Here is a 22897-nt window from a genome sequence, read left to right on the forward strand (position 1 = left end):
GCACAGTCGGTATTACCCTTTTGATAAAGGAATGTTGCCAGGTGTCTGTCCTAAACCTGTGGTCTCCTGTTCGGCTCAGGATGAATCCAAAAATACAGTTTTACGTTTACTCTCTCGATACCGTTTAAAATATTACCTACCTCTATAAGATCCCCTCTTGAGATGTCTCCTTTCAAGACTGCAAAGTAGTTCTCAAGTGAGAACACTGGGATCTATCGTATAAAATTGCTAAAAGTAATAATTTTTGTTACTTTCTCTTAATGGAATACTCTTGTATGTAGGTAACAGTAACGCGTCAGTATAGAACATCAGTTATACCTGATCCTTAAGGAGGGTGCAACATGTTCATGAACTTCTTGCCCAAAGCAACTGCAGATTCTTTTTGCATGAGGACAGAGTTGTTCTGAAGCTCCTTCGACTTTTGAAAGTTCCCTTATCAAGTGAAAAGAGATTTTTTTAAAAACAAAGCAAAAAGCCTCATATCCGCATCCCAACTATGCGATGCAGAAGTCAAGTCGAGCTGCGATGTTGCGGATAGGTTTTTAGTTGTGCTGAACCGGCAGATGAAGATATAAGATTCAAGAGAACACATGTACACATATAAAAACACAGTCAGAGAAGCAGACACAGACCAACAAACACAAACACGCAGACAGTTAGAGAGCAGAGCAACACACACACAATCATACACAATGACGCATCATCAACAGGAGTCTGATTAGCGTGGATATCAAGCTCTTTGTTATAAATTGGATTGACATTAAAGTAAGATAAAACACATAACACTACCCTAAACAAATAACACAATATTGTAAATAACATTAAGATAAGAAAGCTTCGGTCACACATTTTAAGTGCATTTAATTCCAAAGCACTGCAATTAGATGCACAACATTTACCTCCTCTAAACCTCCATTCTAAATCAGAATAACCCAGATTTCAATTCTGTTGTGTTGACAGAATTGTGTTGACATGTTTATAACAGTATGGAAGAAAATGGATTCATATTTAAGATTGTAAAATTGGTTCAGATGAGAAAAGCCCTTTATCTCATTTGATTTCATCCCTCCAAAATACCCACCCGATTGTCCTCTCAACACACATGAAACTGTTTTCTTAAAGAGTCCAGTGTCCTGGCCTCATCCACCCTTCCTGGCAACCTGTTGCAGTTGTTAATTACCCTGTGGGTAAAGAAAGACTTCCTGGTGTCTGTCCTGAAATTGCCCTTTGCAATATCTAAACCAGTGTTTTCTTGTTCTCCTGTCTTGGTGCATTTTAAAGTATTATTCTGGGTTTACGTTTTCAATACCATTGAAAATGGTATATAAAAGCATTGAACTCTGTATCAATCATATGGGTTTGACATGTTGGTGTGGGGCGGTGGAGAGCTGGAGCCTGGAACACATCATGTTTATTATGAAACCTTAAGATCGTGCAGAATTTTGGAAAACAACTTCAGAATTTAGAAGCTGAATTTTCTACAGCTCTTCTACAAGGAGTGAAATTCAGGGATTTGGGAAAAACGCAGATAAAATGATTGTCCTTTAAAAGAGCCAACACAGCTCTTGGGCTGAATGGCCTTCTTCTGTGCTGTCAATTTCTGTGGTTTCTAAGTTCTGCGGCAAATCGGTTTCCATATCAAGACTGATTTTAAAATTGCTTTCCAATGTTCCGCACAACCGTAAATTTTAAAACCATGGTCTTAAGACTCAGAAGACATGAGAAATTTTCAGGTCTTTGGTCCTTACCAGAGACTGACTGAGATCTGCAGGAAGAAGGAATCTCTAAACAGACTAGTTTGTCAGGCAAAGAAGAACTATGAATGCTGTGAATCTGAAATAGAACAAGTTAAAGCAATGGAAACACACAGCAGGCTGATCAACATCTGCAGAAGAAAGTTAGGTCAATATTTTGGGTGTAACCAAGCTAGGGTTATTGCCAGAAAGAAAAAAGAGCCTTTTTTAAACAAAAACAAGTTAGAATTGCGCAATGCCTTACCACAAGTAACTGTTGAAGCTGAGTCCATACCAGCATTGTGAAGGGAAATGGATGATTAGTTGATGATTTTGTAAAAAAAATTACAGGAAAATAGCAAGGGAATGGATTAAAATAGATATCTTCAGTGGTAGATGAGCATCAATGACATGATGGGCCAGGTGGACTCCTTTAATGTAAACCTCAATAAATGAATTGATTAAACCTCATCAAGATGTCTCCAAGTGTTTCATAGAATTTAACTGTGAAGAGTAGGGACTGTATGTTTGTCAGCAAATGTGGCAGCCAATTTGTACACAGTCATATCCCACAAAAAGCTATGAAGTGAATGACCAATTTTATTGTTTTACAGCACACTGGGAGAAACTCCCTTCTCTATTGAATAATTCACATGTCATTTCAGAAAGATTTAGCTCTATAACAATAACAACAAATTATATTTGTATAGCGCCGTCACATTGGATAGACGTCACAAGGCGCTGGACAGTTCAGGGTTTGCACCCGAGTTGGGGGTTGGAATCAACAGTGGAAGATAGGAGGAGTTGGGTGGGAGTGTGGCCAAAGGCACAGTCTATAATGTCAACACCCCAGTTAAGAACTTGGAAGGTACTTTCATTAAAAAAAAGTTGGGGTTATTTCTGGAACTATTTTAGAGTAGAGCTTAAATTTAAATCGCAGGCTGTAGCTTCCTTAAGGCCATGAAAAGCTTTGGTGCTGTGCAGAGTGACATCCATCAGTGACCCTCGCCAGCCAAGCTGTGCCACAGTAACAGCTGAGCAATTTGACAACATTTGGCACATCGAGCAGCCACCCCAGGTCAGCTGCTGACCTCTGCGATTCTAGCCATGCCACTTCAAAGCCAATCCCAATCCCACCACCGGGGGCAGGAGGGAAATTCTCCCATCGACAGCAACTTTGTGGAGCCTGACAGACGCCAAGGCCCATATTACTGTCCGCTGTTCAACAAATTTACTCATAACCCACAACTCCTATTGCAAGCTCACATTGCCAAGGTCAGTAGTTTGCTTCTCCGGTATCTTATTTCAGATTGGAAGACTTTAATAGATATAAGTAGTGGTTTGGACTCAGCAATGATACTTCAAATGATATGTAAAACCAAATGATTTCATCTGACTATTCAGGTGGATGTTAAAGAATCCATGGTATGATTCGAAAAGAGAAGGATGTTTCTCTTGATGTCCTGACCAACAATCTCCCAGATGAAATTGGTCATTCACTTCACGGATCTTTGTTGGACATTAATATGCACAAATTGGTTGTCGCGTTCGTCTATAAAATACAGTTTGCAGTAAATCTCACAACGTGCTTTTGAGATGTTCTCCCGATGTGAAAGGCACTGCATCAAAGGGTTACCACAACAACTTGCATTTATTTAGCACCCTTCATGCAGACAGCATCGTGGAGTCCTGTAGCTCAGTGGTTAGAGCACTCGCTTTGCAAGCGAGAGACCTGAGTTCAATTCCAGGCAGGGCAAAACCTTGGGCAAGTTTCCTTACTCCACACGCCTAATAATAATCCCTCCAAAACCCAAACAATAATAAATTGGTCATTTTCAATCTACGACTGTTTGTGGGACATTGCTGTGCGCAATTGGCTGCCGCGTTCGCCCACAAATATACAGTCAATTCACTTTACAGTGTGTTCTGTGAAGCGCTTTGGGACGCCCTCCCGACGTGAAAAGCGCTATATCAAATGCAAGGATTATTATTATTATTATCTCAGAGTGCTTTATTATTGTTATTTTATTATCTTATTTATTTGTTTATTTGTTTTTTATGTGTTTATTTGTTTATTTATTGTTTGTATTATTATTTCTTGTCTGTGTCCCAGTGGTTTTACTTGAAGGAATGTGGTGGATGTGACTGGTATCAAGGATTGTTATGTGGGACTTGAAACCTACAACTTTCCGACCTAAAGGCAAAAGTGTTACTGACTTGTCAAGCTGAGGTCGTGACCCAACACTTAATAGAAACTACTTCAACAGTAATGGTAAAACTACAGTGACATAATGGTCTCTCTCCAGTGCATATGAGGTGTTAGATATTGTTAAACATTAATCATTAATTGTATAATGTTCCTTTAAGAGCCACAGAGCCCTTGCAGTATGTTTCCATCTCTGGCTATTTCTCATGCTCAAGCAAATAGCTTTTTAGTATATATTTTTAGTATATTTTTAGCATACACTCCTTTATGAATTACTGATAGCTATTAGCTGCTGACCAAATTAATTCTAGTTTCAAAATTCAATTGTTTTTGTTTAGTGTCTTGAATCAGATAGTGTAGATGCTTTCAAGAGGAAGCTAAACCTTCACATGGGGGAAAGGAGAATAGAAGGGTATAGGAGGAAGGAATGGTTGGTGACACGTGTTCAAGGCATTAATAATCTGCATTTTATAAAAGGTTTTCTTTGAAGATGTCAATGTACTCCAATCATTAAAAATAGCAATCTATTTGCAATATTGTATACCACATTTTGTTGGTCAGGTGGGTGACCGACACATAGGGGAAATCCATCATCATGGTTAAGAGTATTCAAATCAGAAAGAGGGTTCCACGTGTGTGCTACTTGCTCATTGAAATGGTTACTTATTATGAGAAATGAATGTACAGAACCCACAGAGCAATAGAATTACAGAAAGAGTCAGCGAAGGAGGCCATTCAGTCCATCAAGCAAATGAAGACATCAGCTCATCCACTGGAGCTAAGCAACTTTAATCCCTGCTCTTTCCTCAGTAGCATGTTATTGCAGTACTTCAAGATACCTGTTCCTAAATCGAGGCACGGTATATTCGTCCTCAAGGCATCTGCAAACTCTTTTAACACGAGGGCTGAACCTGCCAGACTGAGATAAAACTCTGGCCGAAGAAGCTTCGATTGTTGATGCCGCCCTTAAGAAGTCGAAAAGAAAGTGAGTGATTTTGTGTTTGAAAAAACAGCAAAAAAACACATTTGCGTTCAATTCTGGTCTCCGCATGACAGGAAGGAAACTTTACGTCAAAGATGGCACAATGACGGGAACTAAATCGATGGGTGTAATTAGACATTGAGTTACTTAGCAAGTGTGCAGAAGTTGGGGACATTCAAAGTGGAGAGGAACAACCTTGCAGGAGATCTTCTCAAAGTATTCTATGTCCTAACGTGTGCAGATAAATTATTATTATTATTAGATAATTTGAACTCTAATAAATGGATCTAAAATGTGACAATTTAAACAGGTTTCCTTAATGACTCTGAATGCGGACTCCTTCCGGTAACCAGAAATACGTTTTGCCAATAATAATCCGTCTATTTAGACGCAGCGCCTAAACACGTCAAAACATCTTACAAAACTGCAATATTTTGGGAGCTCTGCTCTGAGAGTAGATCACAACAGAGGTCATTCCCACAAAATACACAGTCAATTCACTTTACAGTATATTCTGTGAAGCGCTTTGAGACGTGTCAAAGATGTGGTAAAGAGCTATATCAAATGCAAGGATTATTATTATTATTATTCCTGCTAATTGCTACGAAATACTTTTGGATTCCTTGAAAGCATTTTAGACCCCAGTGTGTTGAACACATTCAAAGGGTCTAGAACAAAGGAACATCGACTCAAAATTAGAATAGAGAAGATGAACCGAGAATTCAGGTTTAATTAATATACGAAGAGAACAGCGAGTGTGTTGGATAGTTTATCTCAAGATCTGTGGAAGAAGATTGTCACAGCAAATTAAAGAAGGAATTACAACATATAAGAACGTAAAAAATGCTAGAAGAAAAAAAGACCAAGGTCCATCTAGTTCGGTTTCCACCTTCCTGGCGGTCGCATGCACATATGTCCCGAACTACCTATGTACTATATCCCACAATATTATTTCCTAACAGAAAACACTTTCTGCTTCAACTGTCTCCCTAGGGAGCCTGTTCCACAGGTTCACTATTCACTCACTGAAATAATGTTTCCGTAGGTTTGTTCTGAATTTACCCCCTTCAATCGCAGGCCATGTCCTCTGGTTCTACTATACTGGACAAGTTGAAATAGCCCGTCATGTTCGACATTGTCTAGCCCCTTTAGAATCTTAGACATCAGTCATGTCACCTCTCAGTCATCTCTTTTCCAGCGTGAACATGCCCAATTTTTAGTACATCGCTCCTCATAGTCCAGTTCTTCCATTCCCTCAATCATTTTGGCTGCCCTCCTCTGTATCCTCTCGATTTCGCCCATTTCCTATTTATACTGCGGCGACCAGAACTGTACACAGTACTCTAAATATGGACTCATGAATGATTTATACAGTGGCAGGATTACACCACTATTTCGGCTTGCTATTGATCTTTTAATACACCCCAACATCTGGTTTACTTTACTCACTGCCACAGAGCATTGTAGCTCTCGCTTTATTCAATCAGTTAACTATTTGGCAAAAAAGATATAAAAATACAGAATGGAATTGGGCAAGTTTACACAGTCGATTCTGTACATTCTTGTATTCATATGTACATTATTACATTCATATTACATTCAAAATATAATTTGCTGTTCATATGAGCTGTGTTTCAAGTGATCTGTGCTCATACAGTTTGTCAGTCATTTTGTGATTGAAGTTATAACATTCACAAAAAAAATTCTGTGCGGTAATTCCAAATTCCAGTTTGGAGTAATTTCAGGATACCCCACCAAATTCATAGAACCATTCAGCACAGAAGCAGGCCATTCAGCCCATTGTGCCTGTGCCGGCTCTTTGAAAGAGCTATCCAACTAGTTCCACTCCGTCTCCTACTCCCCCACTTTAACCCCATTCACCACAATTTACAAAAGAGACCATGATCCTGATGACAGGCATTTAGAGGCCAATGGTTTGATTTCCAAATCTTTGCTTCAATCAAAAAACGTCCAGAAAGGAGGATAGCAATCCTGAGAGTGATTTCCGTTTCTCAGTCACAATCTAGAAGTCACATTTATTGCAGAGATTACTCAGTTGGCAAAAATGCTCCTATTTTCAATCCTATTATCTCCCACCAACTGTTATCCTGCAAGTTATTCCTGTGGGAAGAGAGCTCTCAGCTCCTCACCTGCGTCTGGAGCTGCTGCTGTATTGCTTGACCATGGAGCGGGTATCAAGACTGCGGTAGTTATAGTCATAGTGTTTGTGCTTCGATTGGTAAAACGGTACCACCTTTGATGCCATGGTGCCTGGCCTGCCTGTTCCCAAATCTGAAAACAAAATCCATACAAATTATTACATATAGATATGAATGTCCTGGAAACGAGTGTCTCCGAATTGTTTGCCAAGCGCAAAATATTGATTAAATGGATCCTTTCGCTTTTAACAACAACAACAACTTGGATTTATATAGCGCCCTCCTCGCCGGACGGCGTCTCAGAGCGCTTACAAAACATACAACTTTCAGGTTACCTCGTTCCTCCTGAGAGTATTGTTTAAAGTGTACAGTCAATTCACTTATTAGTATATTCTATGCAGTGCTTTGAAATGTCTTGAAGATGTGATAAGGCGCTATATCAAATGCAAGGATTATTATTGTTATCAAAGCGATACATTTAGACAACAAATTTGGAGAATCAGTCTTCTAATCCTGCTATTTACATCTCCATCCAAATCGTATTCAGGTGACGGAGAATAGTTAGTATAGAGAGTCGTTTGTGCCTGCCATTTCTATAAGTATCCTAATATATTTACAAGGATCCCTGGTGCGGCTATAGATAAGGGAAAATATTTCCAGTCCCGAGATCACTCATTCCACAAGATTTTCCTTCTCCAGTGAAACTACAACAAAACTTGCATTTATATAGCGCCCTTTGTGTGGGATAGCTTCCCGGAGAGCTTACAACAACAAAGAATCTACTAAGGTTTACCGGGTCACAAATATTTCTCTAAGCCTCAATGGCACTTCGCTTCTTGATGATTACTTTACATCATCTTTTGGAGCTGCAGTGAACTTAGGGAGAAATTTTTTTTTAAAAAAATGCATAGAGGGAAACAGGAGTGAGAAAAGCAAAGAACAAACAAAAATACAAGGACCAAGAGAAATATTAGCAAAGAGAATTAAAAAAACCTAAGTAAATTACATTACAACAATAACTTGCATTTATATAGCCCCCTAAACTCAGAATAGCGTTTTGAAGCACTGAAATATTCTTACACTATATTACAATACATTAGATAGCCTTAGATTTAGAAACAAAGAAATCTAAAATGCAGTATTTCTTAAAAGCTTTTTAATAAGAATTATGAAATTTGACAAACCTTGAATGTGAGGAAAAATGTATTCTTGAATTTTTAAAAAATATATTGAATGCTTTGATATGAATTCTTCAGCAGCCTCATATTAAAACAACAACAACATGCATTTAATATAGCGCCTTTCACGTAGGATGGCGTCTCAGAGTGCTTCAGATTAAGAAATCTGTTACACAATACCGCAAGTTAGACCCCAATACCCTGTGAGAGACAAGGGATCAAGAAATGGACAGAGGCAATTAACTGTCTCACTGTGTTTAATAAATAACTCTAACATTTGACTTTGGGAGACTTACTGTCCCCACCTCTGGAACTCTATCCTGGAATCACCTCAACTCGCTCCCTTGATTGCCTCCTTCATGGGCCATCTCAAGACGTTCCTCTTTGACTGTACCTTTGATCAACCTCCCGCCTCCACCCTCCTTGCCCTCCACCCCTCTTGACTCCAACGCCCAGTTCGGGTGCAAACCCTTCACTGTCCAGCACCTTGGGATGTCTTCTCAACGTGAAAGGCGCTGTGTAAATGCAATTTGTTGTTGTTCATTTACGTTTAGGTTAACATAAATAGGCTGTTTCCACTGGTTGGAGAGTCTGTAATCGGAGGACATAAATATATGATAGTGACTAGGGGACCTAAAAGAGAATTTAGGAGCAACTAGCTCACACAGAGGCTAGCGAGATTGTAGAATTCGCTGCCCGAAGCAATGGTTGAATCAAATAGTATAGATGCATTCAAGAGGAAACTAAACTTTCACCTGAGAGAGAGGGGAATAGAAGGGTATGGAAGAGAGATAGGAATGGGTGAAGACATGTACAGTATAAACACTGTCCCGAATGGCCTGTTTCCATGCTGTACATACTTTGATTCCATCACTGTTATGTACTGATGCGTGGTTTTAATGAAAGTTGCTCACTGTCACCTCGTTCGAGTTGAATTGCCGTTATCACATTTCTCCCTGTCTTTGGTGGCTGACAGCCACGTCTTGCTTTGTTACATGGAACATGACAGCTCCAGGATTAAAAATCACTGCATTCTCCACATTATTATCAGACCGATTACTTCTGCAATCGGAACCTCCATTGAAACCAGATACAAGGCACTTCATGTTGGAGCTGATGTCAGTGGCTCTTGTTGATTAGTGTGAGAACAAATGTCAATCAAGCTTCCAAGCATAGAGCTAAAAGAAGTCACATGGGAACATACAGGACTGGAAAACATTGCAATCTATGTGGTTCGTCTCAAAATAAACACAATATAAAACTCGTAAACTATACCATTGCTAATCCCCTTCAATCCATTTCTTTGCCAAATAGCTATCTAATTCCCTCTTCCATTTACTAAGACAATGTCTCCGCTGGCTCCTGGATAGTTTATTCTATATATTTTCCATGATGTGCTTAAAATAAGCACTCTGAAGTGCTACCCTCCGTGAGGGGTGCTATATAAATGCACATTGTTGTTAAAATACTCTAAATTGTCTGTTCACGTTCCCTCTTCTGATGATGAGTCTGTATCCCCTTTCTAGATCTTCTGACTAATAATATGCTAAACATTTTATTCAGATTCAGGCCATCTACACCCTTTATATTCTTCATTACTTCAATATGATCTCCTCTGAGCCTTCTCCTTTCAGTGAGAACATTCCTATCTTCCTTAGACTCTCCTCATAACTCAGGTGTCCAATTCCAGCTATTAATCTACTTGCCCTTCAGTGTAACCTCTCCAATATAAGATGTCCTTACTGTATTATGGCAACACGAATTGTACCCTGTACAACAGGTGTGGCCAGATCAGTGATCTGTACATTTTCAGTATTATTTCCTGTGACATATGCTATACGTTCTCCCTACCAAATACACAGTCACTACACTTTACAATAAGTATTGTAAAGTGCTTTGAGATGTCATCTCACCATGAAAGGCTCTAATCAAAGGTAAGGATTATTATTATTTATGTCTCTAACTATACAACATTAGTTCTTGCTTGCTTGCTTTCTCACCTCATATTTATCCACCAGTGTCCTGTAGACTGACTAATCCAGTTTTGTTTTTCATTTCACTTTATATTCTCCTTCCCGAATCTCATCATTTTGCAATTTCATCGGCCACTTCCTTAAGAAACACCTCCCTAAGTAACAAGTTTCTGAACTTTTCAGTTCAATAGTTTCATGTGATATGCATGCATTCAAGAATGTTACTAAAAGCATAAAAGGAGAGAGTCAGCAATTGCTTTACACAAACAGATATTAGGATGTGGAACATGTTACCATAAGTGGAGGTTGTAGTTGGGTCAGTTGCCATATTTAAAAGGGAATTAGATAAACATTTGAAAAATGAATATATTTAAGTGACATGAAGAAAACCGAAGGATGCAGGATTAATGTGCACAGTTCCTCCTGTGCTGTGACTCTATGTATTCATAAAACATGTCAGCAAATGAGGTGCATTTTATAGATGTATCTGGTGTTTTCTGATAGACTACAGAAATATATTCACACTGTTGGAGAATCAACCCCACACCCCCACCACCCACACACAAAAATGTTTGATAAGGTATATCTAAGACTAGTTTCTTCCACACAATATACAGTCAATTGACTTTACAGTATATTCTGTGAAGCGCTTCAAAACTTCTAAAAGACATGATAAGGTGCTATACCAAATGCAAGGATTATTTATTATTATAGTGAACGTTGATCATGGCATAATGATAAAAATAACACTTATCTGTTATGCTTACCCTACAAAATACAGTCACTATACCTTATAGTAAAGACAGCAAAGTGCCTTGAGACATCCTCCCGATTTGAAAGACACTATATCAAATGCAAGGACTTAATGCTTTATCACATAATCGGAATGTCTCAAAGTGCTTCATAGGATTAACTCTGCTGCATCCAATTTGCATACAGCAATGTCCTGAAAAAAACATGAAGTGAATGACCAAATTATCTGGAGAATTGTTGACCAGGAGCTCGGGAAAAACTCTAAATAAAAGTGGAAGGTGGGAAAAGAGATATAATATCCAAGTAATACAGTATAGAGTTTGGGGTCAATTTATCAAACATCGATTCCATTAACTTTAAGTGCAATCCCACTTTCTGAAAAAGGTACAAGCTGATTATTAAACAACAACAATTTGTATTTATTCAGGTAGGATAAAGTCTTGGAGCACTTCACAGATAAGGTGTCAGATGCCGAGCAAGGAAAGAGGAGGATTGTAACCATAGGCACAGTCAAGGAAGTGGATGAACAATACTAAAAATAAATTAATAATTTAAATTCAACAGTAGCAAATTAAAGGATCAAATTATAAATGACAGGATTCCCACCCTGACCTCTCAGAATATAAGGTCAAGTGGCTGCTTATATATAAATAAAACAGTGATGATTCATGCTCTCTGCTAGTGAAATGTACTTGAATTCTGAAAGCTGTTTTTTCCACAACACCTGGTTTATGTCAGAATAACTCAACACAGCTGCCTTGCCCAGTACAGTCACATGAGCTTCTCCTAGTAATGAAATCTTAGCAATCTAGTCACCACAAATCTATCATTAATTATTACTAAGCACTGGAAAGAAGCTTAGTTCCACTGAAAATGTTGCATGGACTGTCAAAATTGTCTGCATCATTTTTTTGGGTGGGAGCTGGGGAGGGTCAATGTATCATACACTAATCCATTAAATTAACCAAGTTGTGTAATGCACCTTCATCCCATTCCCATTTCTCACAGTAGAAACTAGCTGCTTATTCAACAACACTACAATTCATCAGGATTAACATTGCATTTCTGAGGTACTATCATTTGACTGTACCCTTAAACCTAATAACCTAATGGTGTGGTGTGATGTGGTAGCATTCCATTAGGGGACTGGTTCAGATGGCAGTCTGCAGAAGCTATACATCTAGTAAACAAACTAAGCAAAATAATCTGGAAATAGGGTCTCTTAACCTCTCAACTCCTCTTAACCCTGCAAACAAAAGCCCTAACGCGAAGAGTGGTCCTCAGTGGACAAACAGGAGAAAGTGAGGATCAATTTTCGCCAGTTAAACTCCAGCAGTACCCCAACACAAATTCCAGGGTCCCCAAGCCTTGGCTGTTGCTAACTTGGACCTAACACTCTCCAGAAATAGGTTAGTAGACTGTGTCCCTCCAAGGAGAGAGTGCACATTCCTTTCCAGACTCAGAAATGTTTATGTGTAGATGGCATACATATGTAAAGTTACAGTTTGGTTTGGATACCCTGGTATTAGCTTTCTGCTTGTTTCAGACATTCAGCTGACCAAAAAAAAAAATAGAAGTGCAATACACAAGCTTGAAAGAGATTAAAACAAAAGTTACAACTTGGATACTGCTGTCCGAAATACATTTCTAATGATCTATCCCAGCATAAATTGAAAATTATTACTTGTGTTAAAAATTGTTTATTGATACGAAAATAAACTCCCCCGACTGACAAGGTCAGCTGGTATGGAGGGTGTGTCTATGCATTATTGATAAATAATAAAATTCAGCCAGGAAATTCAGCCTCGGCCTATTTCTAATCCACCAAAACTAAACTCACATCCAGAGAAGCTCATGCCCCAAGATTTTAACAACAATTACAACAGCATCCTGCATTCATATAGTGCCCCTCATGGAGGGTAGTTTCCCAGAGTGCTTTTTCATTCGTTGAACGCCCTCAAGAAACAGTTTTGAAAGTAGCAAACTGTAAATAATAATTATTGTTAATCATTACAAATTAGAAATGTATAGATAACATGGGAAAAAGGCGATGGTATGTCATTATTCTGCTGGCTAGCTGTCAGCATGTCCCAGTTGGTAGAACTCTAGCCTCTGAGTCAGAAGGTTGTGGGCTCAAGGCTCACATTGGGACTTTGAATTCAGTCTAGGCTGACGCTCCAATACAGTGCTAGGAGAGTGCTGCAGTATTGAAGGTGCCGTCGGTTGAGACATTAAACTGAGGGCATGTCGGCCAGTTCAGGTGGGTGTTAAATATCTCATAGCACTATTTGAAAAGAGAAGGGAATTTCTCTGCATAAATTGTGCTGCATAAATTGGCTGCCACATTCGCCTACAAAACACAGCCAGTAAACTCCGCATTACATCCTATGAAGTGCTTTGAGATGTCCTCCAGATGTGAAAAGAATAAATGTAAGGATTATTCTTTTGATGCTTTATTTATTATTTACCTTCCTATCCTTTGGAACACGTTTTAAACAATCCTCCATTATTTCTGATTAAATCATTTCCGTTCCACATTTCATTTATCTCCATAAATCCCCTCCCTTACCATGTCCTACTTCCCACCATAAAATAATCAGTCAAGTCACATTACAGTGTATTCTGTGAAATGCTTTGGGACGTCTCGAAGACACAGTAAGGCGCAATATCAAATGCAAGAATTATTATTACTTGACAAAATTGACTTCTAATTGCATGAGTCTATTTTCTAGGAGGTTTGGGCTATGTTATAAAACCGAAATTAACCTCGCTCAAAATTGTTCAGTGTTCAGTGTAAAATATCTGGACTTCCACAAACCCGTGAGTAAAAAAAATGAGCAGTTTTATAACAGCAAGTTTCATATTGCAATGACAGTATAACAAACCCACGGCAATGATCACTTGCTCTGTCGGACAGGTCCACTGGCTGCAATACACAAGATTGTTAATTGCTCCTGTGCAGAATGCCTCAACTCATGATGGCACCACACTGGCTCAGATAAGGTGGCTGAGAATTATTATTAGCGAATGCAACATCCATTAGGAATTCAAAGACACCCTTGCAATCCTTACTTGGGTGAAAGCAGCAAGCATTCTACACTGTCAAATACCAAGGTCAAATACTAGAGGATAAAAAGATACTTGAGATCAAATTGACATAAAATTGTCATAAGTTCTAAGCGAATGTGTTGAGCAATGGGGTACTTGGAGGAACATTTTCTAAAAAAGCTGATGCATTTTTTTTAAAAAGATAACTCACAGATAATCAATACACTCAAGAGAAAAAAAAAAACATCTTCAAACATATAATACAAAACGCATCGAAAGAACAAATAATAAATAGTTCAGCCGTGAAAGCATAAGGAGAATAATAAACAATTGGTTTTAAGGCAGCAAAAGTGGGAAAAATTATCTTTTTTTTGCACAATAAACTGAAGAGATCACAAAATCAAAACAATTTGAGGTTTCAATTTCCCTCTTCACTGTGCAAGTTATTTTTTGGGGGGAAAAGGACACTTACCAAACTCGGGAGACTGAAAAAGTTGAAGGCAGTGGGGAAGATCAGCCTTCTCAAGGCAGCAGAGCCCGACTGATAACAACAAAAATAAGACTCTCTCTCTCGCTCTGAAGGAATCTTGGGTCACTCAATGCACCCTTTTATGGCCAGCCCTGGTGTTATATATAGAATCACAGGAGTTGTGATATTACAATATATGGTTTTCATACTATAAAGTTTGGGAAGTTTTTTTGTTTTAGGGTAAGTCAAACTTTGAACTGTGTTCCCACCAATATCCTTGGATTAGATTCCAAGAGCTCAGTCTTTTATCTGTAAACCGATCTGTCCCCGGTGTGTGATTAAAGCCTGCTTACATTTCCCAATTACTTTGAGGAGCTTGTAAGGCTGAGGGAGGGATAAGATCTTTCATTTGATCAGAGTTAAGAATATCACTAATGGAACATGATTCTCCCACAATGGGAACACTGATCAGTCCAGGTTATTGCAGTACTACAGAATTCAAATCTTAGGCAAGATCTTTATCTCTCACTAACTTCTACTTTTACCCCCATCTTCCCTGTACCAATAGGTGGTGAATTTGCAGTCGATATCTCAGTCCAAAGTTCTTTCTTTCTTCAAGCTCACTTTTGCAAATGTTTCTATGTCTTGAGAATGACATACAACATTTGCAAAGATGTCGCTGTTTAAGTGCTGTGACCAACCCTTGATATTATCCGGCAGTAAATAAATCACTAGCGTGTTCTTTGCCTCTTTAGGATGCTAAAGAAAATTAAGTGGAAAGATTTCTGCTGACGTTGTGGTTGTTATAAAAAGTAACTGGTAACTATCTGATCATCTTACATTGGGCTATTTGGTTTCAGAAAGGAGGTGGAGACAGCAGGAAACTTGTGTGCATTTCATTCTGAAACACTGGGAAGGGTGACGACAAGCCATGTTCACCTGCAACCTGGGAACATTGATAGCGACCCCTAGTGTTTTGAGAAAATACAAAGAAAAATTGGAAGTACAGTACTGAATTGGATAATTGAGTTGTGGAAATACCACTCATAATAAAAATAATCCTTATATTTGTTATATTGGGATATTGTTATCTAGGGCCTTGGGATGTCCTCCCGACATGAAAGGCGCTATACAGTGTAATGTTTTCTTGTTGTTAGTGCCTTTCGCATCAGAAGGATACCTCAAAGCGCTTCACAGAATATGTAAATTCTTCCACAATTCTGCCAATCTTAAATTTTTAGACAAAATGATCTTACAGTTAAATTAAGTGGAATTTCGAAACTCCAGATGTTGAAAATAGGGTCCAACCTCAGTGTGATCAGACTTGGACTGAGTACTAATATAAAGTATGATTATATTTTTTTCAGCGCCTTGGGATGTCCTCCCGACGTAAAAGGCGCAATACAAATGTAATTTGTTGTTGTTATATGCAGCAGCCCCGACACAGAAATGATAACATGGGTTGGGGGTTGGCTGGGGAGTGGTGTTCACAGTCACAGGGGCTGAACAGCCAGGACTCAGCATGGAAGAGTGGAATCTGAGGTGGGGGCAAATAATAACAATAATAATAATAATAATCCTTGTGTTTGATATAGCACCTTATCACATTGTTGAGACGTCTCAAAACAATTCACGGGATATTCTGTAAAATGGATTGACTGTGTATTTTGTAGGTGAAACAGCCATGAAGAGGGTTTGTTGGCCAGGACACAAGCAGAAACTATCTTATCTTTTCGAACAGTGCCATGGGATCTTAAATGTCCACCTGAGCAGGCAAATGGGACCTTGGTTAAATGCCTAATCCGAAATACAGCATCTCCGCAATCCAGCAGCACCTCATTGAAGTGTCAGCTACGTGATTCCAAGTCTCGAGGTGGGGTATTGAACCCAAAACATTCTGACTTAGAGGTGAGAGTGCTATGACTGAACCAAGCTGACACACAATCTTGGGTTGGTACCAAGGCTGTCCTGGAAGAACAAGTCATCCAATTCCAACCCATTTTACAATGAATATGTAGGTTACATATCCAGTTTACACACTCAAACCATGATGTATTTTGCTGTGACCAGCACTGCATTATAAAATAGCCAAAATGGGATTCTGAAAGAAAGTGGCAGCTCTCACTTTCAAACATGGGAAAGAGCAATGGAGACTGTCTAAGAAGGAGCTTGTGGTGACGTGATCACTGATAGTCTAATGATTATGGAATGTGCAAGGCATTCACTATTGAGGTAGTTTCTAGAGGGTCAGGTGAGGGACATTCACTTATAATAATAATAATTTTTGCATTTGAGATAGTGCCTTATATAAGCGCTCTGAGATGCTTTCCTGCGTGGAGGATGCTATATAAGTGCAACTTGTTGTTTTTGTTATCACATTATTCAGTCTCAAAGTGCTTCACAGAATATACTGTAAAGGGAATTGACTGTATATTTTGTGGGCAAAAAGCGCCAACCAATTGTGCAACAATTTGCATTGATATAGCGCCCTTCATGCGGAGTAGCGTACTGGAGTGCTTACATACATTATATGTGAGTTTGAAGTCCTGGCTAGTTCAAGAGAGCTAATTGCACTATATTTTATAAGTGAATACAGCAGCCAATTTGAGCATAGCTCTATCCCACAAGAACTGTAAAGTGAACGATCGATTTTATCTGGACAAAAGGACACCAGGAAAAACTCCTTCCTGAAGAGTACCATGGAATCTTTAACATGCACCTAAGTGGGTGGATGAGACCTCAGTTCAGCATCTCATCTGAAGGGCAGCACCTTCAACAATGCAGCGCTCCCCAGCACTGTATTAGAGTGTCAGCCTATTTGAGGTTTGAGCCCACAACCTTCTGACTCAAAGACAAGAGTGCAAGCAACAGAGCCAGGCTGGCACATGATGTTCAGGAACAGAAAAGACTGTTGTTCTTCTGGCTAGTTCCAAAGTAAATTTTGCCCACGTTTCATCCACAAAATATACCATCAGTTCACTTCACAGTATATTCCGTGAAGCACTTTGAGACAACAATGTGATAAGGCACTGTATTAAATGCAAGGTTTATTTTTATTATTAAATTATTTTTTAAACTATTACAAAAGTTCAACCAGGAGCCCAAAAGCAATGTTGATACAACAGAAGCATAAAAAAAACCACAGAATGAGTGAAAAAGAAAGCATTTAAATCTGGTTAAAGATAAAAGACATACCTGGGATTAGGCCGAGAAATGTGGGATATAGCTAAGATCTGAAGTCGTTAAAGCTCAATGTTCAGACCAGCAGTCTGCACAGCACACTGGAAGAAAATAATTTATTTACTGCTCTTGTAGGAGTATGCATTGAGATTGGAATGAGCTGTGCAGGAGGCTTAATATAGAAAGGTCAGAGTGGGAGGGAAACTTTGAAGTGCTGAGCTACAGAAAGTTCAGGATCATGTTTGTGAACGGAATGAAGATGTTCGCAAAATGTATCTGATGTACTGATGTACGAACAGTGCCACCAACACTGTCAGCGTTGTACTTTACAGATCACATCTGAAAGATCTTCAAGATGTTGTTACAATAACACTGATTAGTGTTAGTTCACACTCTCAGATGAGGTGGGGGTTAATCCCAAGTCTTAGAATCATAGAATCATAGAATTATACAGCATAGAAGGAGGCCTTTTGGCTCATTGTGTCTGCTATCCAATTCAATCCCACTCCCATCCTGCAAACTTATCCTCCCAAATAATTATCAACTTTTCTCTTAAAAGTTGTTATTGAATCGGCTTCCACCACCGTTTCAGGCAATGCATTCTAGAACCGAACAACTCGCTGTGTGAAAAAAATTCTCCTCTGTTCTTTCTATATTCTATTTGATTATCTTCTGTATTTTGGACCTGACATTTATCATAAGCCTCTTTTTTCTGTTTTATTTTATTCTGTCTTGGAGGAGACAAGGCATCCAGTTCCACTTTACACTGAATGTGCAGGTTACATATCCAGTTTAAATCCTCATGTATTTTGCTGTGACTAGCACTGCGTTATAACATAGCCAAAATGGGACTCAGAAAGAGAGTGGCAGCTCTTACTTTCAAAAAGGGAAATCATGAGTTCACATTCTACATTGGGATTAAGTTCATCTTCTAGCCCGAGACTCCAATGCAGCACCAAGACATGCCCTTTGGATGAAATGTTAGGCTGAGTTTCCGCCTTATAGTGTGGGTGATATAGTTCTGAGTTTACTTTTTTAATCTCCTTTAAAAATGTATACATCTCTACAAGGTTCACTCTGAGACATCTCTTTTCAAGGTTGAGGAACTCCAATTTGTCTAATCATTGTTCATAGATCATTCCTCTAACACTGGGAATTATTCTTGTTGCTCTTCTCAGTATCTATGGGATCTGGACAATGGCATTAGGTCATGATGACCAAAACTGTATGCAATACTGCAAGTGTAGCCTAACCAGACCACTGTACAACTTGATGACTGTATAAATTCAAAGTAACTCATTCTGCAAAGATCTTTGAAATGTTTTAACAAAACAGAGTCCTATATGTGTTTCAGCCTGGCTCAGTGATAGCACTCTCGCCTATATATAAATTATACATTATAAAATAGATATTGCTCATTTATCATTCTACCAGATGCTGCAGGACCTTTACGGACCCTGGTTGAAGGAAAAGCACTGGTGGGCGGATGCAGTACCATCTGTTGGAGGTACAGGAATACAGAAATCCCAATACTGTTAAAAGCTTTGGTTTTTCTAGATACAGGTAATGTGATAAAGTTTGTGATATTTAGAATTACGCTGGCATAAGGACCACCAGATGGCAGTGCTTCCTTGCCAGGTAGTGGTTTATAATGATAATTTAATCCTTGCATTTGATACAGCGCCTCGTCACTTCCTCTTTCTTTCTGATCTTTCTTTCTGATCTACATGCTCCCTCTTGGGGATGTCATCCGTAGACATGGGATACATTTCCACATGTATGTAGATGACACCCAACTCTATTTTTCCACCTCTCTTTGTGATCCCCAGTACCCTGATGTTCTGTCAGCTGCCTGTCAGAGCTCAGGGGCTGGATGAGTGCAAACTTCCTTCAACTGAACGTTGACAAGACAGAAGCCATACTCCTTGGCTCTTCTCAACATCTAAAATCTCACGGCTCTCACCTCCTCCAACTACCCGACCTCCCCCTAAAACTCTCCGAACCCGTACGCAACCTAGGTGTCAGGTTCGACCCCCAATTATCCTTCCTCCCCCACATCCGGTCCCTCACCAGCACCGCCCTCTACCTCCTCAGACGTATCGCCCGTCTCCGCCAATACCTCTCCCCAAAAGCCGCTGAAACCCTGGTCCATGCCTTTGTCACTTTTCGGCTGGACTACTCCAACGCCCTCCTCGCCGGTCTACCATCCATAAAATCCAAATCATTCAAAACTCTGCCGCCCGCATTCTCACCCGCACCAAACTCCGCTCCCCGATCACCCCGGTCCTTGTCAGACTGCACTGGCTGCCTATCCCAGAGAGGATCAATTTCAAGATCCTCACCCTCGTATTCAAGTCCCTGCACTCCTCTGCACCCCACTACCTCTCTGACCTCCTCTCTCCTCAAAACAGTACCCGTTGCCTTCGTTCCTCCAGGTCTGGCCTCCTCCTCGTCCCCCCTAACTCCTCTGCTCCACCCTCGGCGGCCGTACCTTCAGCCACTATGCCCCGAGGCTCTGGAACTGCCTTCCTCACTCCCTTTGCCTCGCTCCCTCCCTTCCCATTTTCAGGTCTCTGCTGAAGACCTTTCTTTTCGACCGCGCCTTTGGTCAGCTTCCTCCCCCTCGCTCAGTCCCGGGATCCGTTACTGTGAAGTGCTCTGAGACGCCGTCCGGCGTGGAGGGCGCTATATAAATCCAAGTTGTTGTTGTTATTCGTTGAAATATTTAAAAGCACATCACAGGAGCAATATGCTACAAAGATGTTATGTGTGATTGAGAAAGTAAACCCAGAAAGAATACTTTCCAAGATAAAAGAATAAGCTTATTGTTGCAAAGGGCAATGTCAGACCAGACACACTATTCTTAACGTAGACCATAGTTAATTACTAGAAACGGTTACTAGGAAGACAAGTTGAGACCAGGAACCTGGACAAATGCCCAGTTCGTTTACATGGATTTGGCTTAGTGTTTGTTTAGCATCTTATCCATTATGAGAAATGAACTTTTATCAGTGTTAGCTGTAAATCTGTTTCCTGCCGGCAATATTTGCGAGCTTCCAAAGTGGATTGGTGATGTAACGGAAAACATTCTTTATTATCTCGCAACAGGAAACGATCATAAAAGTTATTTGTTAAACCCAGACAATCTCACTGTGCCATCTGATAAGGAACTTCTACATCAGAAGATGTGGGCCTCTTAATATAGAAGGGAACTGTATAACTATAGTTCACCAGTATATGTGACCAGGAATCAAAGTGAGGGAATTCAAACTAACTGGTTGCAAGTGTCAGTAATTCACATGTTGTGGAGTCTGCCACAGTTAGGTTTACGGACATAATGTCTTTGATAACAAGAGTTTAGGAATTTGGATGAGGGTAACTGAAGGTAAATATGTTGGAATTTGAAGCAACATGATGATTTTTAATGTTACCTTATTTCAATAGGGACAATAGAGCTATTCTAATTTGCTATACTATTTTGAATTGAATAGCAAATTAACATTGACTGGGTTCCAATTTTGCCAACGTGCAGACAATCTCCTCTGTCAGTAGAATTTACATCAGATATGCAAATGATATACAATACAAAATTACACTTGTATAGTGCCTTTCACTTCCGGAGGACGTCCCAAGGCGTTGGACAGTCAGGAAATTGGACCCGAGCTGGGGGATATGTAATCGCGGGGAACTTAGTTAAAGTCTTCAAAGAGAATCTTTGTGTGACTGGCATTAAATGTTGTAAAAACATGATGGCAAGCTCGGGAAAGGACATTCAGCTGGCTTTATTTGACAAAAGATGTTTGTCAGAGGCAAATCTTCAGTCTAATTGTTGGGGAAACATGAATGTCATGCAAGTTATTCGAGGATGAAAGCTCTAGCAAGGAGCAAAACAAAGGCTTGTGTGTATTTAACAAGCCAGCGTGCCTTTGCTGGACTCCTACGATAATGGACTGCTACTCTGACTTGCTTTTGGTTGGTTGTGCTGCTAACTGGCAGTCTGCTGCCATGATACATAATAACATAATAATAATCCTAGTATTTGATATATGTCATTGAGACATCTCAAAGCACTCCACAGTATTTTACTTTAAAATAAGGTATGTAATTTTGTTCACCTGAAATGGAATCCACTCTTTCCCTGGAGGGAACACACCCAGGTTACCTGAAGCAATAGGTCTAGTTTGGCAATATCCAAGGCTTGGGGATCCCAAAGTGTGCTCTGTGGTACTGCTAGAGTTTAACCAGCTGTAGCCACATAGCTTACCACTGTAAACACTGGTTCTCACTGCTTGTCTTAGTAGGACAACCTAATCCATTAGGGCTTAGGTTTACAGGGTTAACAAAAGCTGAGTGGGAGAATTCTCTATCCCAGTGACTGGTCTGCTCTTCTATATCCTGTGGACGAGCCAGACTGGCTGGTCTGTCATCAGCAGTGTCTTATTCCGCTTGGATTAGAGACCCAGCTGGTTTGGGAATCAGACTTTCACAACCACCAGAGTATCAGTTAAATTTCAATATTGAGGTATGTCACATTGGAGCCAACTCAGCCTCAAAGAGGCCACATTTACCTCTCCCCCACCCTCAGGAGGATTGTTGCTAGTTGGTTATAACCTATCAAGCATCTAACAAGCACAGGTTTCAAATTGCTCTGAAACCTATTCCTTCAGGTTGTGTCAGGAGTGGAACTCTAACACAATAAATCTCCATTTATATTCCACACATGGCACCAATTCACCAATAGGTTTGCCTAGGAATTTGGCCTTAAACAGAATAAATAACATTTATCCATTAATTGAGAATCTTGACAGCTTGAGTGACACAAAATACAACCAGGTAATTCAGGGCAATTTTCTTTGTCTGAGGGTAATGTAGAATTTAAATTTCTTGACATATCTTGGGTCACGGCATAAGATAAGGCCTTTATAATGGTCTGAAATCTGCCTAGTTTTGTATCCAGTAAGTCTTGTATTATAAAGTAAAGTTGTGGATTCTGCTCAATTTCATTTTTGAATGTTGCTCCTTTTTAAGTCTTGTGGAAAACCGGCTTCCAAATGAAGACTGATTTATTGCTCAATTCTGTGTGAAGTTGAATTTTGAAGCAAAGTGGGTGGAATTTCAGGCCTTAGTTGTGTACATTTGATTTCTTTGAAAATGCTGTGCAAAGAACATTTCCCTGAAGAAATTGATGCTGCTCAGGCCCTACAAGGCCTGGAGTT

The 22897-nt window shown here is 39.6% G+C and overlaps 1 protein-coding gene across 1 annotated transcript in view; it reads right to left on the reverse strand.

The window, feature by feature from the left end:
- Positions 1 to 17843, reverse strand: part of LOC103178992 (M-protein, striated muscle) — a 69445-nt gene extending 51602 nt beyond the window's left edge. The window contains exons 1-4 of the mRNA XM_042333215.1: positions 17697 to 17843; positions 7072 to 7213; positions 4779 to 4904; positions 319 to 432 (exon numbers count right to left, since the gene is read on the reverse strand). Coding sequence (XP_042189149.1) covers positions 319 to 432; positions 4779 to 4904; positions 7072 to 7187 — 356 coding nt within the window. The 5' untranslated portion in view covers positions 7188 to 7213; positions 17697 to 17843. The remainder of the gene's footprint in view (positions 1 to 318; positions 433 to 4778; positions 4905 to 7071; positions 7214 to 17696) is intronic.
- Between the last annotated feature and the right edge of the window lie 5054 nt (positions 17844 to 22897).

This window comes from Callorhinchus milii, unplaced genomic scaffold (genome assembly GCF_018977255.1).
Source record: "Callorhinchus milii isolate IMCB2004 unplaced genomic scaffold, IMCB_Cmil_1.0 Scaffold3, whole genome shotgun sequence".
In the NCBI taxonomy this organism is placed as follows: Eukaryota; Metazoa; Chordata; class Chondrichthyes; order Chimaeriformes; family Callorhinchidae; genus Callorhinchus; species Callorhinchus milii.